General features: G+C 34.7%; 1 protein-coding gene across 2 annotated transcripts in view; it reads right to left on the minus strand.

Annotated features, from left to right (window-relative positions):
• Positions 1–13,972, minus strand: part of LOC115222481 (palmitoyltransferase ZDHHC2) — a 48,471-nt gene that overhangs the window by 15,736 nt on the left and 18,763 nt on the right. For both annotated transcript variants that reach the window (XM_029792707.2, XM_029792706.2), the window contains exons 2-7: positions 13,387–13,413; positions 10,763–10,857; positions 9,077–9,197; positions 6,515–6,584; positions 2,677–2,709; positions 731–851 (exon numbers count right to left, since the gene is read on the minus strand). In XM_029792707.2, the coding sequence (XP_029648567.1) occupies positions 731–851; positions 2,677–2,709; positions 6,515–6,584; positions 9,077–9,197; positions 10,763–10,857; positions 13,387–13,413 (467 nt within the window). The remainder of the gene's footprint in view (positions 1–730; positions 852–2,676; positions 2,710–6,514; positions 6,585–9,076; positions 9,198–10,762; positions 10,858–13,386; positions 13,414–13,972) is intronic.

Below are 13,972 nucleotides of genomic sequence, written 5' to 3' on the forward strand. Positions count from 1 at the left end.
GCACCTCAACTTAGAGAGACTCCCTGATCACCAAGCTACATACCAAATCAAGTAACAAAAAGACATTGTGGCTTCACTGATTGCCAGCATATGAATTATGTTCAGCTTACACTTTTGCAACTGTGGCAGGCTAAGTTGATAAAATTGCAGAGAATCAACCCAACAGATGTTGGTTTGTATCTTGTCAGCAATACTGTGAACTATTTTGGTCAACAAGAACACAGTCTACTTAGTCTATTCAACCCATTCTATAAAAGATGCTATCAGTGTATTAACAGAGCTTATCTCAGTTTAAAGCCAATAACCAAAATTCAATATGAACTTCTCTAAAACTCATAGTTAACGAAGAAACAGATAAGGTATTATTTGTATATATAAATTATTATTTAGCAATTTCATTGTAATTAAAGGCATAATTTTTCTGCACATATTTCTAGCTAGGATTCCAGTGTATTTCCTTAATCTTCTCTTGGAAACTACTATCAAAGAGTTGATTCTTTTCTAATCTTTAAACATGCAATTCTTCATTAATTTGTGTCTTTAATGCCCATAGGTTTTTAAAACCACTCTATTTCACTCTAATAACTGCATTAACTCAACAAAGCTTTTTGTTGCTCTTGTGAAAATTTATACCAATTATTATACACTTTAATGGAAACAACTCACATGTTAATTGGAAACCTGAGTCGAAAGGAATAAAAATAGATTTATAAGAGGAAGCTACACTTACTGTCCAAAATTCTATAAAATACTGCAAAGAGGTGGCAGCAATATAAAGACAGTATAGTAGAGAATAACCAAGGAAGAGTATGAAGAATTTGTAATTGGAAAAACCAACACAATTATTCACCCTGTCAAAAGAAAAAAAAAAAAAGAATTATGAAAATCGAAAGGTGGGGGAGAAAGTAAATAAAAGCATAAATGAGAATAAAATGAATAAACCCTTTGCCTGTCCAAATCATTTTCATAGGTTTGTCCGAAATGCCTATATTTGTTTCAGACCTTTAGTTAGCTCTGGTTTCATATGTTCTGAGTAATATTAAGTCCTAAGTTATTCTAGTAGTTAGGAAAAAAAACTGGAAATGTATATCATATATGATGCACAGATGCTAAAGAAATATATTTTGTGCATCATGTGGTAGATAGCAGAGGCAAAGGGTTAAAATACATGATATTACGCAAAGGTTATAGAATCAATTCAAATATTTAAAAGAATTTTTTTTTTTTTACAGATTAGTATTCACCGTCACTAATTTTGCTAAAACAACTTTTTACTATAATAGGTGCAGGTATGGCTGTGTGATTAAGAAACTCATTCTGTAACCATGCAGTTAAAGGTTCAATTCTACTGCATGGCACACAGTGCAAGTGTCTTCTCTAGCCACAGCTGATCAATAATTTGGTAGACAGAAACTTGGTGTATGTGCGTGTATGTTCCTGCCACTACTTGTCATCCAGTATTAGCTTGTTTACATTCCTGTAACTTATGAGTTCAGCAAAAGAGACCAATGGGATAAATACCAGACTTTAAAAAAATAAGTTGATTTTCCTGACTAAGCCCTTCAAGGTAGTACCCTATCATAGCTGCAGTTCAATGATTGAAACAAGCAACAAATAAATGATAATCTTTTCTATAACACCCTACTCTATACTTATTACTGTATTTCAATAATATTTCTTTTTTCAAAAGATTAAGTGAAAATAAAATTAACAGTCTCAGTTTAGTTTCTACATTAATAATCTCTATATCTAAGGAACACACCCAATTATCTGCAGCATAAACTAAATTAGTTTGAATTTCCACATTAGGGATTTCACATTTAATGGAGGACAGAAATGATTAAATCTTAAACTGAAGAGACAAGAAGGAATGAAAGTTTAAGAAATAAAATGGGACGTAAATAACAGGTTGAAGAGCTTAACTCCTTTGTTACCACATTTCTGTTGAAATTCACTGCCTATTTATTTTATTTTAAATTTCGTTAATAATGAAGAGTTTAGTAAAATAACTCATTATCAAGCTGGTGTTTGGAGCATAAATTTACATAAAATTTTGATGGAATATTTTAATTTAGACCACTTTAAGCATGAAATTTGTATAACAGAAACAGGAGGTCTTAGGCGAGTTGGTGCCAAAAAGGTTAGATGTAATACTTATGATAGTAAAGAAGGCATTAATAAGGATAAATAGGGTTTATTAAAACTTTATAATAATGGAATCAGAAAAAAATCTCTCCTCCACCAAAAAATTGGAATTTGACAGGTGTAAACATTATTATATAATTGTATAAGCTTTAGCTAACACAGTGTGTATAACTGGATTCACTGGACAAAGAAACAAATGCCTATATAATCTCTTTAAGAGTATAACCATCCCCCCACTGGTTGAGAATCTTGCTAACTTTGGTTCTGTTGAGAGACAGGTGGGTGCAGAGTCTTTGATATGTTGTTTCAAAAGGGATTGAAAATAGTCACATCAGATCCATTTTCCTGCCCATAAAGAGATTGTATAGTCATAATGTATTCACTTGAACTTTGAAGGGTCTGAATTTTTTTATGATAATAGAAATCAGAATAAATGTAAACTGATTTGTTGCTTATTTATAAAATATCACCACACCAGAAATTAAATATTTGAAACTGCAACAACAAATAAAATTGAATTTATCAACATACCATGGACAGTGGTGATCCATCTTTAAAACACAGCTGGAAATATAAAAAAGTAGAAGTCACAATTCTTCTTCAGGTAAAAAATTAAAATCTACATCAAGATTCATTAACATTAATATAATAATGTCCAAACACACAAAAACATCATAAGAATATTATTTCTATTACTCATGCTATATTTTGCACAATTTTCACAATTTTGCCATGATCCAGTAGAACTACAATGATCAAAGAGCTTGCAGTCTTGATTATTGTTTATTTTGCTCAGACAATATATTTAAGACCAACTAAATGGATAGCTAACAATTTCAATTTTTATTTTGCCGGTCAACACCAAACTGTATTCCCCATCCCCCATCAACACCAAACTGATTTTATTTTACCCATTAACACCAAACTGTTTTTTTTTTATTTAAAAAAAAAAAAAAAGGCCCGGGAAAGAATGCTAGAAATAAGGCAGAAAGGAACCTAAAGACAATTTTTGATGGCTGTCACCATTTTTATAAAGCTTCACTTATAAAAAAAAACTGGAAAAACCTGACAGATAATATTGTGAGATATATAGCAGAAATGTATCCAAATAACCAGTCTTAAGCCGCTTAATTAAATTATAATTATATAATGTGAAGGCATATGGCTTAGTGGTTAGAACATTCATCTCATGATTGTAAGGTCATGAGTTCAATTCCCAGCAGTACATTGTATCTTTGAACAAGAAAACTTTATTTCTTGTTGCTCCAGTCCACTCAGCTGGCAGAAATGAGTTGTAACTATAATTCAAAGGGCCAGCCTTATCACATTCTGTGTCATGCTGAATCTCCTTGAGATCTACATTAAAGGTATGTGGAGTGCTCAGCCACTTGGACATTAATTTCACAAGCAGGCTGTTCAGGTGATCAAATTAAACTGAAACACTCATTGTTGTAACTGATGGAGAGTCAGGTAATTATATAATGCTTATAATGAAATAATTCTTTACATTAGTTCACAGCCATAAATTTGATAAACCCAGTATTTGAATTGTGCTAAATAGCTCAGATGAACTGAAAACAAAGTCAACTTTTAGGGGTAAGAAAAGGGACAAATAGACACCACAAGGTATCCTACCTGACTTTTCACTCTTAACAGTACTCCTGATACTAATTAACACGAATAAGAAAAAAGACCAATAGGAAATTTTGAATATAACAGGTAGAAAGCATTTTAATTGATAACCAAATTAGTAGATTGGGTGATGTTAAAGTGCAACACCTTAGTACTGTAGTTAAGAATATTGATTCTCTGGACTACATATCCCTCACAAATACAGCAATAAGTAATAATAAACAGGTATCACTGTAGAATGACAAATACACACACACACACACACACACACATATATATATCAGATGTTATGATGTCAGAACAAAATAGCAGTTTTTGGTAAGAAAAACAGCTTTAATTCAAAAGATGAGGAAATATGCAAATTTGCAAAACTACAATCAACATACAATTGGCATGAAGTGCTGGTGATACGTAACCGTTACTAGCATCGCCTTACTGGCACTTGTGCCAGTGGAACGTGAAAAACATTCGAGCAAGATTGTTGCCAGTGCCGCTGGACTGGCTCCTGTGCAGGTGGCACATAAAAAGCACCATTTGAGTGTGGCCGTTGCTAGTACTGCCTGACTGGCCCTCGTGCTAGTGGCACGTAAAAGCACCCACTACACTCTCAGAGAGGTAGGTGTTAGGAAGGGCATCGAGCTGTAGAAACTCAGCCAGATCAAGATTGGAGCCTGGTGCAGTCAGGCAGTACTGGCAACGGCCACGCTCAAATGGTGCTTTTTTATGTGCTACCTGCATAGGAGCCAGTCCAGTCGCACTGGCAATGACCTCGCTTGAATGTTTTTTTCACTTGCCACCAGCATAAGTGCCAGTAAGGCAATGCAGGTAACGATCACATTTGAATGGTGCTTTTTACGTGCCACTGGCACGGAGGCCAGCTTGTTGTTCTGGCAACGATCACACTCATATGGCACTCTTAGCACTCCACCAGCACGGATACCAGTCAGCATTCTAATTTTTTTAAGGTAAATATCAAAGTAAAGTAAAATATGAAATATGTTTCACAATTGGTTTATTCTGAGATGTTCCAACCAGGAGGAACTTTTCTTTCTTTTGGCTGCTTTAGTGGATTCCCATGACTCTTTGTTGCCATCCAATTCCATTGTTATGAACTACTTCAATACCTGTTGCTACGCTGCCAGATAAAAATATTTCTAAATCATGCATGTACCTTCATAAATTGTGCAAATAATGTTTAGATTGACCTCCTCAGATAAGATTATTAACAGTTTGAATACTGTTGAACAATGACATTTATTTAAAATACTGACTTGCACTTAAAAATTCTCATAAACTTGTAAGTTACAATGCTGACAACTATACATAACTACCTGTTTATCTATTTATCTTACGCACTCACACACACTCTCTCTCTCTCTCTCACACTGTATTTCTCTCTCAACAACAATCTTTTCTCCTCCTCGTATTTTATTCAAAGTAAAAGTCTTTTTTAAAGTGTATACTGCATTTTCTATTCTTCCAAGACAGAAACAAACACACACAAACAAACAAAAAAGATAACTATCTTTCAAAACTTGTTAGTTACGATAGTGACAACACAACTTATTTTGCTTATCTTTCACACATTCTCTCTCTCTCTCTCTCTCTCTCACAACAACTTTTTCCCTCCCTCTAATAGATGTTAACAAAGACAGACTATGGTGACAACATTATCTATCTATCTATCTTTCACACACGCTATTTCCCTTTCGATAACTTTCTCCCCACTTCTAAAAATACATATAGTGACATATATTTTGATTCCACCTCTTCTTCCACACCTCTTATAGATATTGCAATGGAAAGACAGACACAGAGATCCACTTGCCTTTTATAATATAAGATTTGAATTGAGCGTTTGACTCACAGTGAATCATACACAGTCAATAATATAGCAAGTAAAACATGCAGATTGAATTGCTTATTTATGAAACTAAAAACTTCAATGTTACTTAATTAAAAAAATCCATGAACAATATAAAATATGAATACTCTCAAAAGAGGTGTATGTTTGAGGGAAAGAGTAATAAAGAATGGTTGTCGAAAATCCAGCAGTTCTCTGTTGATTGGTTAATACAGAGTAAAAGATAAAAATCAAAAGTAAAAAGACATGTTTTAGTGACAAGCTGTATAAGGTCCTCAAGCAATTTTAGTGAATTGTCTGTGAAAAGCTCTGCAGTTTGTCTCTGTTTCTCATGTAAAACTTGTCTCATATAAGGCCAAATATCAGTTATCAATGTGTATATAAATCAGAGTTTAGAGAACTCCATTGTTTCTCTCGGCCCATGAAAGTTCCTGTTACCAGCTGGTTTTCTTAGAGACCATCTGTTTTTTTTCTTTTTCTTTTTCTTGTATTTTTCAATCAAAGGAACAATTCTGAATATTTAGGTTTATGCATGTGAAGCAGAGGGCTTTAGTTTCAAATCCTGGTTGGGTTATCAATACAGGTGTTTCATAATGTACTAGGAAAACTAATTAATATCAGTACCTAGCAATTTTTCTGACAAACCATAAAATTTTTTTCTGGGTTAAAAAAAAAACAACATTCTCAAACTGGCTGGGACACCGGGAGATTATTAAACTAGGCAAGTCCTAGTCAAACTAGGATGCAAATTACCATATATATAATGAATGTAAAAAGACAAACAAGTATTTATATAAAGTTATATTATTTTGCATGGAATACTAGTTAATAAAAAGCGAACAAATAAATCTATTACAAAAATATATTACTTACACAGAACAAACAGAACAATGATGACAACGATCTGGTTTGATACATTTACACTTTTCACAGTATCGTGGTGCTGGAAAGAAACAGATAAATATCTATATACCATAATATATATATAAATCATATTTCTTCTGTCCACTTTTCCATGCTTGCATAGGTCAGACAAAATTCGCTGAAACAGATTTTCTAAAGCCAGATGCCATTCCTGATACCAATTCTCATCTGTTTCCAAGCAATTACTATTTCCCCCCATGGTGGACATGTTTTCACAGTAGACTGGAAATGAATGACACAATTTCAATAAAGGTGACACTTGTTTACAACTTCCATGCAATATCAACATAAGGAAACACAAAGACACACACACACATACACACAAATGACAGGCTTCTTTCAGTTTCTGGCAATCAAATCCACTCACAAGACTTCAGTTGACCCAGACTTGTACTAGAAGATACTAGCCCAAGGTGCAGTGCAGTGGGAAGAAAATTAACCATGCATGGAAAGAAGGAAGTTCACCAGGGATTTTAACTGAGATGCTGAAAACACCCAGTGAAATAAAACACACACTACTTACTCGTATACATCAGCAGTCTCCCATATCAACAATGGCTATTTTGTTCAGACTTCTCTGAAACAAAATGCCTTTGATGGTTAGTAAGACAGTTGGCATCATTCCCCAACCAGACTGCCTCTCTGGGCCTCCACACCATGTACCAAGTGATGTACAAGAGGGCGATGAGCATGGTTGATGATGAGGCTGCCCCACAGTTGCAGCTTACTTGCCAGTTGTTGATGATCACCTGCTGTCTTATGGTACAGATCTTCTGCTTGGCTGCAATAATCTTGAAGCCATTGATCTAGGACTCTTCTGCCTTGTCAAGTTATCCAACATCCTACTACTTTCAAATACTCAGAAAATTTCCTAGGTAAAGTTAATAGGTTTTGTTGCTGAGATGATCTAATTAACAATGGAAGGGATTGTTCTTAATACATAGTAGCCAGAGTAAGAAAGTGCAAGGAGTGTAAAGGTTGAACAGAAATGAGGCGAGCATGCTTTACTGGGTGTGTGGTGTTAGTGTGAATGAAGAACAAAGAAAAACTGGGTATAAGAAGAATGAGATGTAATGTGTAAGAGAGAATACCAAAATGGTTGAGACGTGATGTGTATGGATGATGACAGTTGGGTAATGAAGTACAAAGTGATCCATGTGAAAGGAACATGAGAGAAGATGACATGGAAAGAAGTGTTGGAGTCTGATTTCATGATGTGGAACATCACCAAGGAGATTATAAAGGATCACAACAAGTGTCACGATGTTGTGAAAGAGATCTGTCTAACCTATACAAACATGGAAAAACACACAATATAATGATGGAATTACTATGTGTCATTCAGTTTCTATCTCGAAATAGCTCTATAAAATAACAATAGAGCTATTCAGATATGACATCTAGAACATGCTCCCACACAGTCTAATGCATTAAGTAAACAACTAGATATGACCTAGATATTTCACTTGTTGCTTACTGTAAAGTTTGTGCCAAGTCATGCGTTTAAATAAGAATTACTAATTAGTTAACTAACCACGCATAGTAGTTTAAACCATTGTGTCACTTTAATTTTGATAGATAATAGTTGAAAACTATAAGCAATTGTTTGTGCTTTCTTTTTTAAGTTTTCTATTTTTAAGTACACTCAATAAAAATAAAACAGACTAGTTTTGACATAATAAATCAATATTTTCTCACCTGTCTACCCAGAGTATATTTCTGAAGTTTGTTGTTTAAATAACACGCAGCATTAAGCAATGATAATGATAGGCATAAATGTTGCTGTGTGGTAAGAAGTCTGCTTCCCAATCTCATGGTTCCAGGTTCAGTCTCACTGCATGGCATCTTCGGCAAGTGTCATACTATAGACCAAAGCCATGTGAGTGAATTTGGTAAGATGGAAACTGAAAGAAGCCCAGTGTGTGTGTGTGTTCTTCTGGCATTGTGCAATAGTTGTAAATGAGTGTCATTTGCATGTCAGTAGTGTCCTTCATTTCCAATCTTCAGTGAGAACAACCCAGGTGATGGGGAAATATTAATGTTACTTGGAAACTGATGAGGGCAGGCAAGCATGGAAAAGTAGATGCTAAAATGATGATGATGTTGATGATGAATACATTAGACACATCCCATTGTTCTACATTGCCTCATGAGAAATAAGTAACAGGATTCTCTACAAAAGATATGATTGTCAAGTGTCACATCCAAGAGGAGATTTAACTATTAAACACAGATGTTTCTAGAACTTGGAGCTAATTATGATTGCTGAAAGGACTGATTTTTCAATTTTATTCTTTTTTTTTTTACTTTCAGAAATATATTCTGAAACAACACACAATATCTGTTTAACAATTTTTCAAAATCTTTTATGAGCAGAAAACCAACAACTGGTGATAGTTTGTCAACAGAAAAAGAAAAAAGAAAATTTTTTATAAGCCAATGGAATGTACATTAGGGTATGCTATTTTCTTTAAATATTATCGAAGTATATAAGTAAATGTTATTACTCACCTCCAGATATTGTTTTACATTGTATAGGTAAATTTTTAGCATAATGTGTAAGGAGGGCTCTTTGATTATCTTCCCTTAATTCAGCATCCAGTGCTTCAACTTCCTGCTGGCTGAGGTAGAACTGTCCAAAGAAATAACAAGCAGTTACAGAATGTGATAGATTAAGGTATGTTATAGAAACTTAGCAGTGCTGCTATCTGAACAATTAAGAAACTTAATAAATAAGAAAACAATAATTAGTGATTTCATTAAAAAAAACAAATGTTATAACTATTCATTTTATAATTCGAGGAAAAGGTAATATGAGCAGGAAGCACCAGGTTTAGTGAGAAATCACTTAAAAATATTCTGTTGTGTCTGGGGAGAGTCATTTTCTTTTTTTGCCTTATTATTTAATACACTCACCGGTAAAATTTCCACTTATCTCTTATTTTTATTTTCCTAAAATTTTCGTTGTATCTTGCAACCTTTTCAGTAAACTTGAAAGGTGCAAGATGCAAAAAAAATACGGATGGTGCTCTTGGCACCCTACTAGCACAGGTACAAGTGCCAGTAAGGCGACGCTGGTAACGATCACACCCGAATGGTGCCCTTTAAGTGCCACTGACACAGAAGCCGGTTAGCCGCTCTGTCAATGATCACACTTGTATGGTGCTCTTAGCACCCTGCCAGCATGGATGCCAGTCATCGATTTTGATTTTGCTTTTGATTGATTTGATTTCACTTGCCTCAACAGGTCTTCGCAAGCAGTGTTTTAGTGACCAAAGAAGGAAAAGGTTACGTGTATATATATATATAATAAAGGATCCCCTTCATTCATGAATGACCATGGAATTGTACCTAGAAAATTCCCCTCCAAGGCACAAGTCCAGACAAAGTTGTTTATGTATACCGGCCTCCCCTCTCCACACCACCAATGTTATCCAAGGGAAAGGCAAATGCTGATACAGCTTGTGACACACCAGTGACATTTTAACTCAATTTTACAGCTGAGTGAACTAGAGCAACATGAACTAAAGTGTCTTACTCAAGAACACAACACAGCCTGGTCCAGGAATCAAACTCACTACCTCATGATTGTGAGCCTGACACTAACCACTGAGCCATGCACCTCCACACACACAGAGTCTTCCAATGCCAGGGTTAGGGTTTACAACCCTGTAACTTAATGGTTCAGTAGAAGAGAGTGGCAGAAAAAAAGCACCAGTCTTAAAAATCAGTACTGAGGTCAATTTATTCAACTAAACCCTTCAGGGTGGTACCCTAACATAGCCATAGTCCAATGATTGAAACAATTAAAAAGTGAAAGATAAATATTCAATTAATTTGTAAAAACTTTTATAAAAAAAAACCTTCTATCGTCAATAGCCTCTACTGTTATAATAGGACACACCCAATGGATAATTCATATAAAAGTAAATCTTAATAATTTCCTTTTCTTATCAGTTTGCTAAAGTAATTTTGATTTCACTGGACAGTTGCCATTAATATCAATCATAGTATTGATAGATATTACAGTATGATGTATTACAGTCAACTTTCATATGAAATTACAAAATTTTTTGACAAGAATATCAGATGTAGAGGCTAGAATAAAAAGGTATTAAATTGAAAATAGATTTAAATGGTCTAAAAATAATATTTTCATTGAGAAAACAAGAACATTTTAAAATACTCAATACTTACATTTTTGGGTACCTTTCCATTTGGTGTGAAGATGGTCTGTATATATGACCAGTTAAACAGTATAAGTAAAGGATGGTAGAAGAGTAAATATAATACTGTGGAAGATATAGATATGAAATTTTAAATAGATATTCAAAATTTTTAATAGATACATACACATACATATAATATTTATCAAGAACATTCTAGAACTGAATATAGTAAAATGACATCTTCATCACTATTATTTTATGTCTGTATGTCTTTGCTTGCATAGCCTGAATAGATCTCCAACCTCTCACCACTCAGTCATCTCTTTCACAAGGTTCAGCATCTTGAAATCAGACTTCACTACTTCTTCAGTTTTCCTCTTAACACAAGATCTTTCCATTAGTACTTCGTTATCCAACTGTCATCCTCCACACACATCACATGTCTCTACCACTTCAGTCTTCTCTCTTACACACAGTTTTGCATTGTCCTTCATTCACATTAGCATTAATAACACATCCAGCAAAGTATGATGGCCTCTTTTCTGCCCAACCTTTATACACCTTTCACATTCACTGCTTATGTTTAGCCACCATGTAACACCACACTTCATACGCAATCATCATACAATCCACCATTCACTGAGAGAAAGAGAAAGAATCCCAGGGGTGCTAACAAAGGTAACAGCTCCCTAAACTTTTTACAATCCATTCTTACCCTGGCTACTATGTATTCAGAGCACTCCCTTCCACTGTTAATTAGATCACCTTGGTAACAGAAGCCATCAACTATTCCTAGGAAAGTCCTCTGAGAATTTATTTTCAACTGCTAACCAACACCTGTGCTGATGGTACATAAAAAAGCACCTTTCGAGTGTTGCGCCTCACAGGGGCAATGACAAATGACTGAGACCTTTGGCAATATGCCGTGCTTGAGAAGACCCATCAAGCAAACTTGTGGCAAATACTGGTGTCATGCTAATGACAACTACACCAGTGGCATGTAAAAGTACCCACTACACTCTTGGAGTGGATGGTATTTGGAAGGTCATCCAGCTGTAGAAACCATGCCAAATCAGACAAGAGTCTGGTGCAGCCCCTCAGCTTCCCAGCCCTAGTCAACCCCTGAAACTCATGCCAGCATAGACAATGGACATTAAATGATGGTGACGATGCTAACCACTCCCGTGCAATTGTTTATATGAAGTTTTTCTCTGTCAGCTTGCCTGTGACTCCGTGAACTTTATGTGTCTCCATAGTTCATACTGGGTATCCTGTACACAAAACTCCCGAGTCCTTTTCTACAAACTGGTTCTTGTTTAATTAGTCCAGAGAGGGACATAATCCAGAAGGAAATTAAATTTTGTTTGAAGATGAGCAAAACTATCACCAAAACCTGTAATCAAATATGATTCAAACATTCTCATTGTGTGTATGCGTGTGTGAATGAAAGAACCATTTACAAAGTGTCAAATTATTTTCTGATTGTTAACAGAGAAGTCGAAACAAGATTGTATGCTTTGCAATTTTACGTGAGTCTCGCATGTACTACAATGTCTGATGTGCTTAATTGATAGATTTCTTTTCTGCAGAGGGAAAACATATGCTACAATGTGTTCAGCTCATCAGTTATTAGTAGAGGGTGAAATTGTTTAAAGGTAAACAAAAAACAAATCACAGAGACATACTTGTTCAGCTGACACAAAAGAAATCTTAGTTCATTCACCAAAACGAACACAATGTTAATTGATATTTTTCATTGATGATGATGGTTCCAGCTATTGTATACAAAACATCTGTTGCCAGAATTGTGAAGGTAAGTGCTATTCCCTGGAAGGCCATAGCAAATGGTGGTTTGTTTGTGAAAACTGTAAGGGGGGGGGGTATTAGCTTAACAGCACAACACAAACTATTCTGTGCACATTGATTTTCTTAGTTTATCAGTAATCAGCTGGTGTTTCTGTGACTAAATACACATATTGTGTTACATCGATCTCCAATGTTATAGCAAGACAACTGACATCAATAATAAACGACACTAAATTATTATGCTGAATAACAGTGTTTTATCACTATTTTGTCATGCTGATTTTCAGAAATCAGTAACCTAGCTGGCATGACATTAAATCCACTATATACATGATTTTGTATATAAATGGTGCTCTTAATATTTGTTATCATGAGTGACAGTGTGGTTGAGAAGCTTGCTTTCTAACCATGTGATCTTGGGTTCAATCCCACTGTATGGTTCTTAGGGTAAGTGTCTTCTACTATAAGCCCAGGGTCAACCAGAGGATTTGGTATATTGAAACTGGGAGAAGCCCATCATGTGTGTGTGTGTTCTTGTCTTGACTGCAAGTGATGGTTCAAATGTGCATCAGCATCATATAAATAGCGCTGTTCATTTCCAGTCTTCTATGTTTGGCCATAGGGAAATGTTACCATACTTGGAAACAGGTGAGAGTTCACAGTAAGAAGGCCATAGAAAATCTGCATCAACAAATTCGATCTGACCCATATATGCAAACCAAATCCTGCACCTAATATATATATATATTAAATTTTGAGAGAGAGTCTACAGAAATGTTTACTGCTGTAAAGCTTTAATACTTTCGTCTCTCTTTAGCATTATAAAAAGAAGAAAATGATATTTACCTTTCTCAAGAACACTGTCAACAGTAACTGGAAAAAAAAAAAAGAGAATCATTTAAGGATCTTAACAAGAAACAAAAAAACAAATTCAATATTGCGACAGTTGTGATTATAAAAGCAAGTGATAACAGAGTGATGCGCAACATACATTTATGACAAAGTTACTTAATATTGACTTAACCATATTAGTTTGATAGAGAGTGTGTCTTTAGGTAAACGCATAAAAAATAGGCTCTAAAGAAAAGTTCACACAGCTTTTTTGTTACTTGAACATGAAATTGTCTAAAATAGTTTTATCAGTAAATTGGTTCTGTGGGGACAAGAGAGTGACAAGAGTTGTTTAAACATATTCCATTTTCGTATTTTCTCATTCTAATATCAGGGATAATTTCAAGTGCAACTTCCAGAAAATTGAACAAGATTTTTATGGTTAAATACAAGACACATTTATCTACTGCATGGTAGTTTTTTTTTATTTTCCATAGCTACATATTAAGAAGAAAGTATGGGCAAGCTTGAAAAGATTGTGCTAATGGAAGGTTAAAGGTACCAACTGTCTTGTCATGGAAATATCATTTTCCCTACAATG

This window comes from Octopus sinensis, linkage group LG20 (genome assembly GCF_006345805.1).
Source record: "Octopus sinensis linkage group LG20, ASM634580v1, whole genome shotgun sequence".
NCBI classification, from domain to species: domain Eukaryota; kingdom Metazoa; phylum Mollusca; class Cephalopoda; order Octopoda; family Octopodidae; genus Octopus; species Octopus sinensis.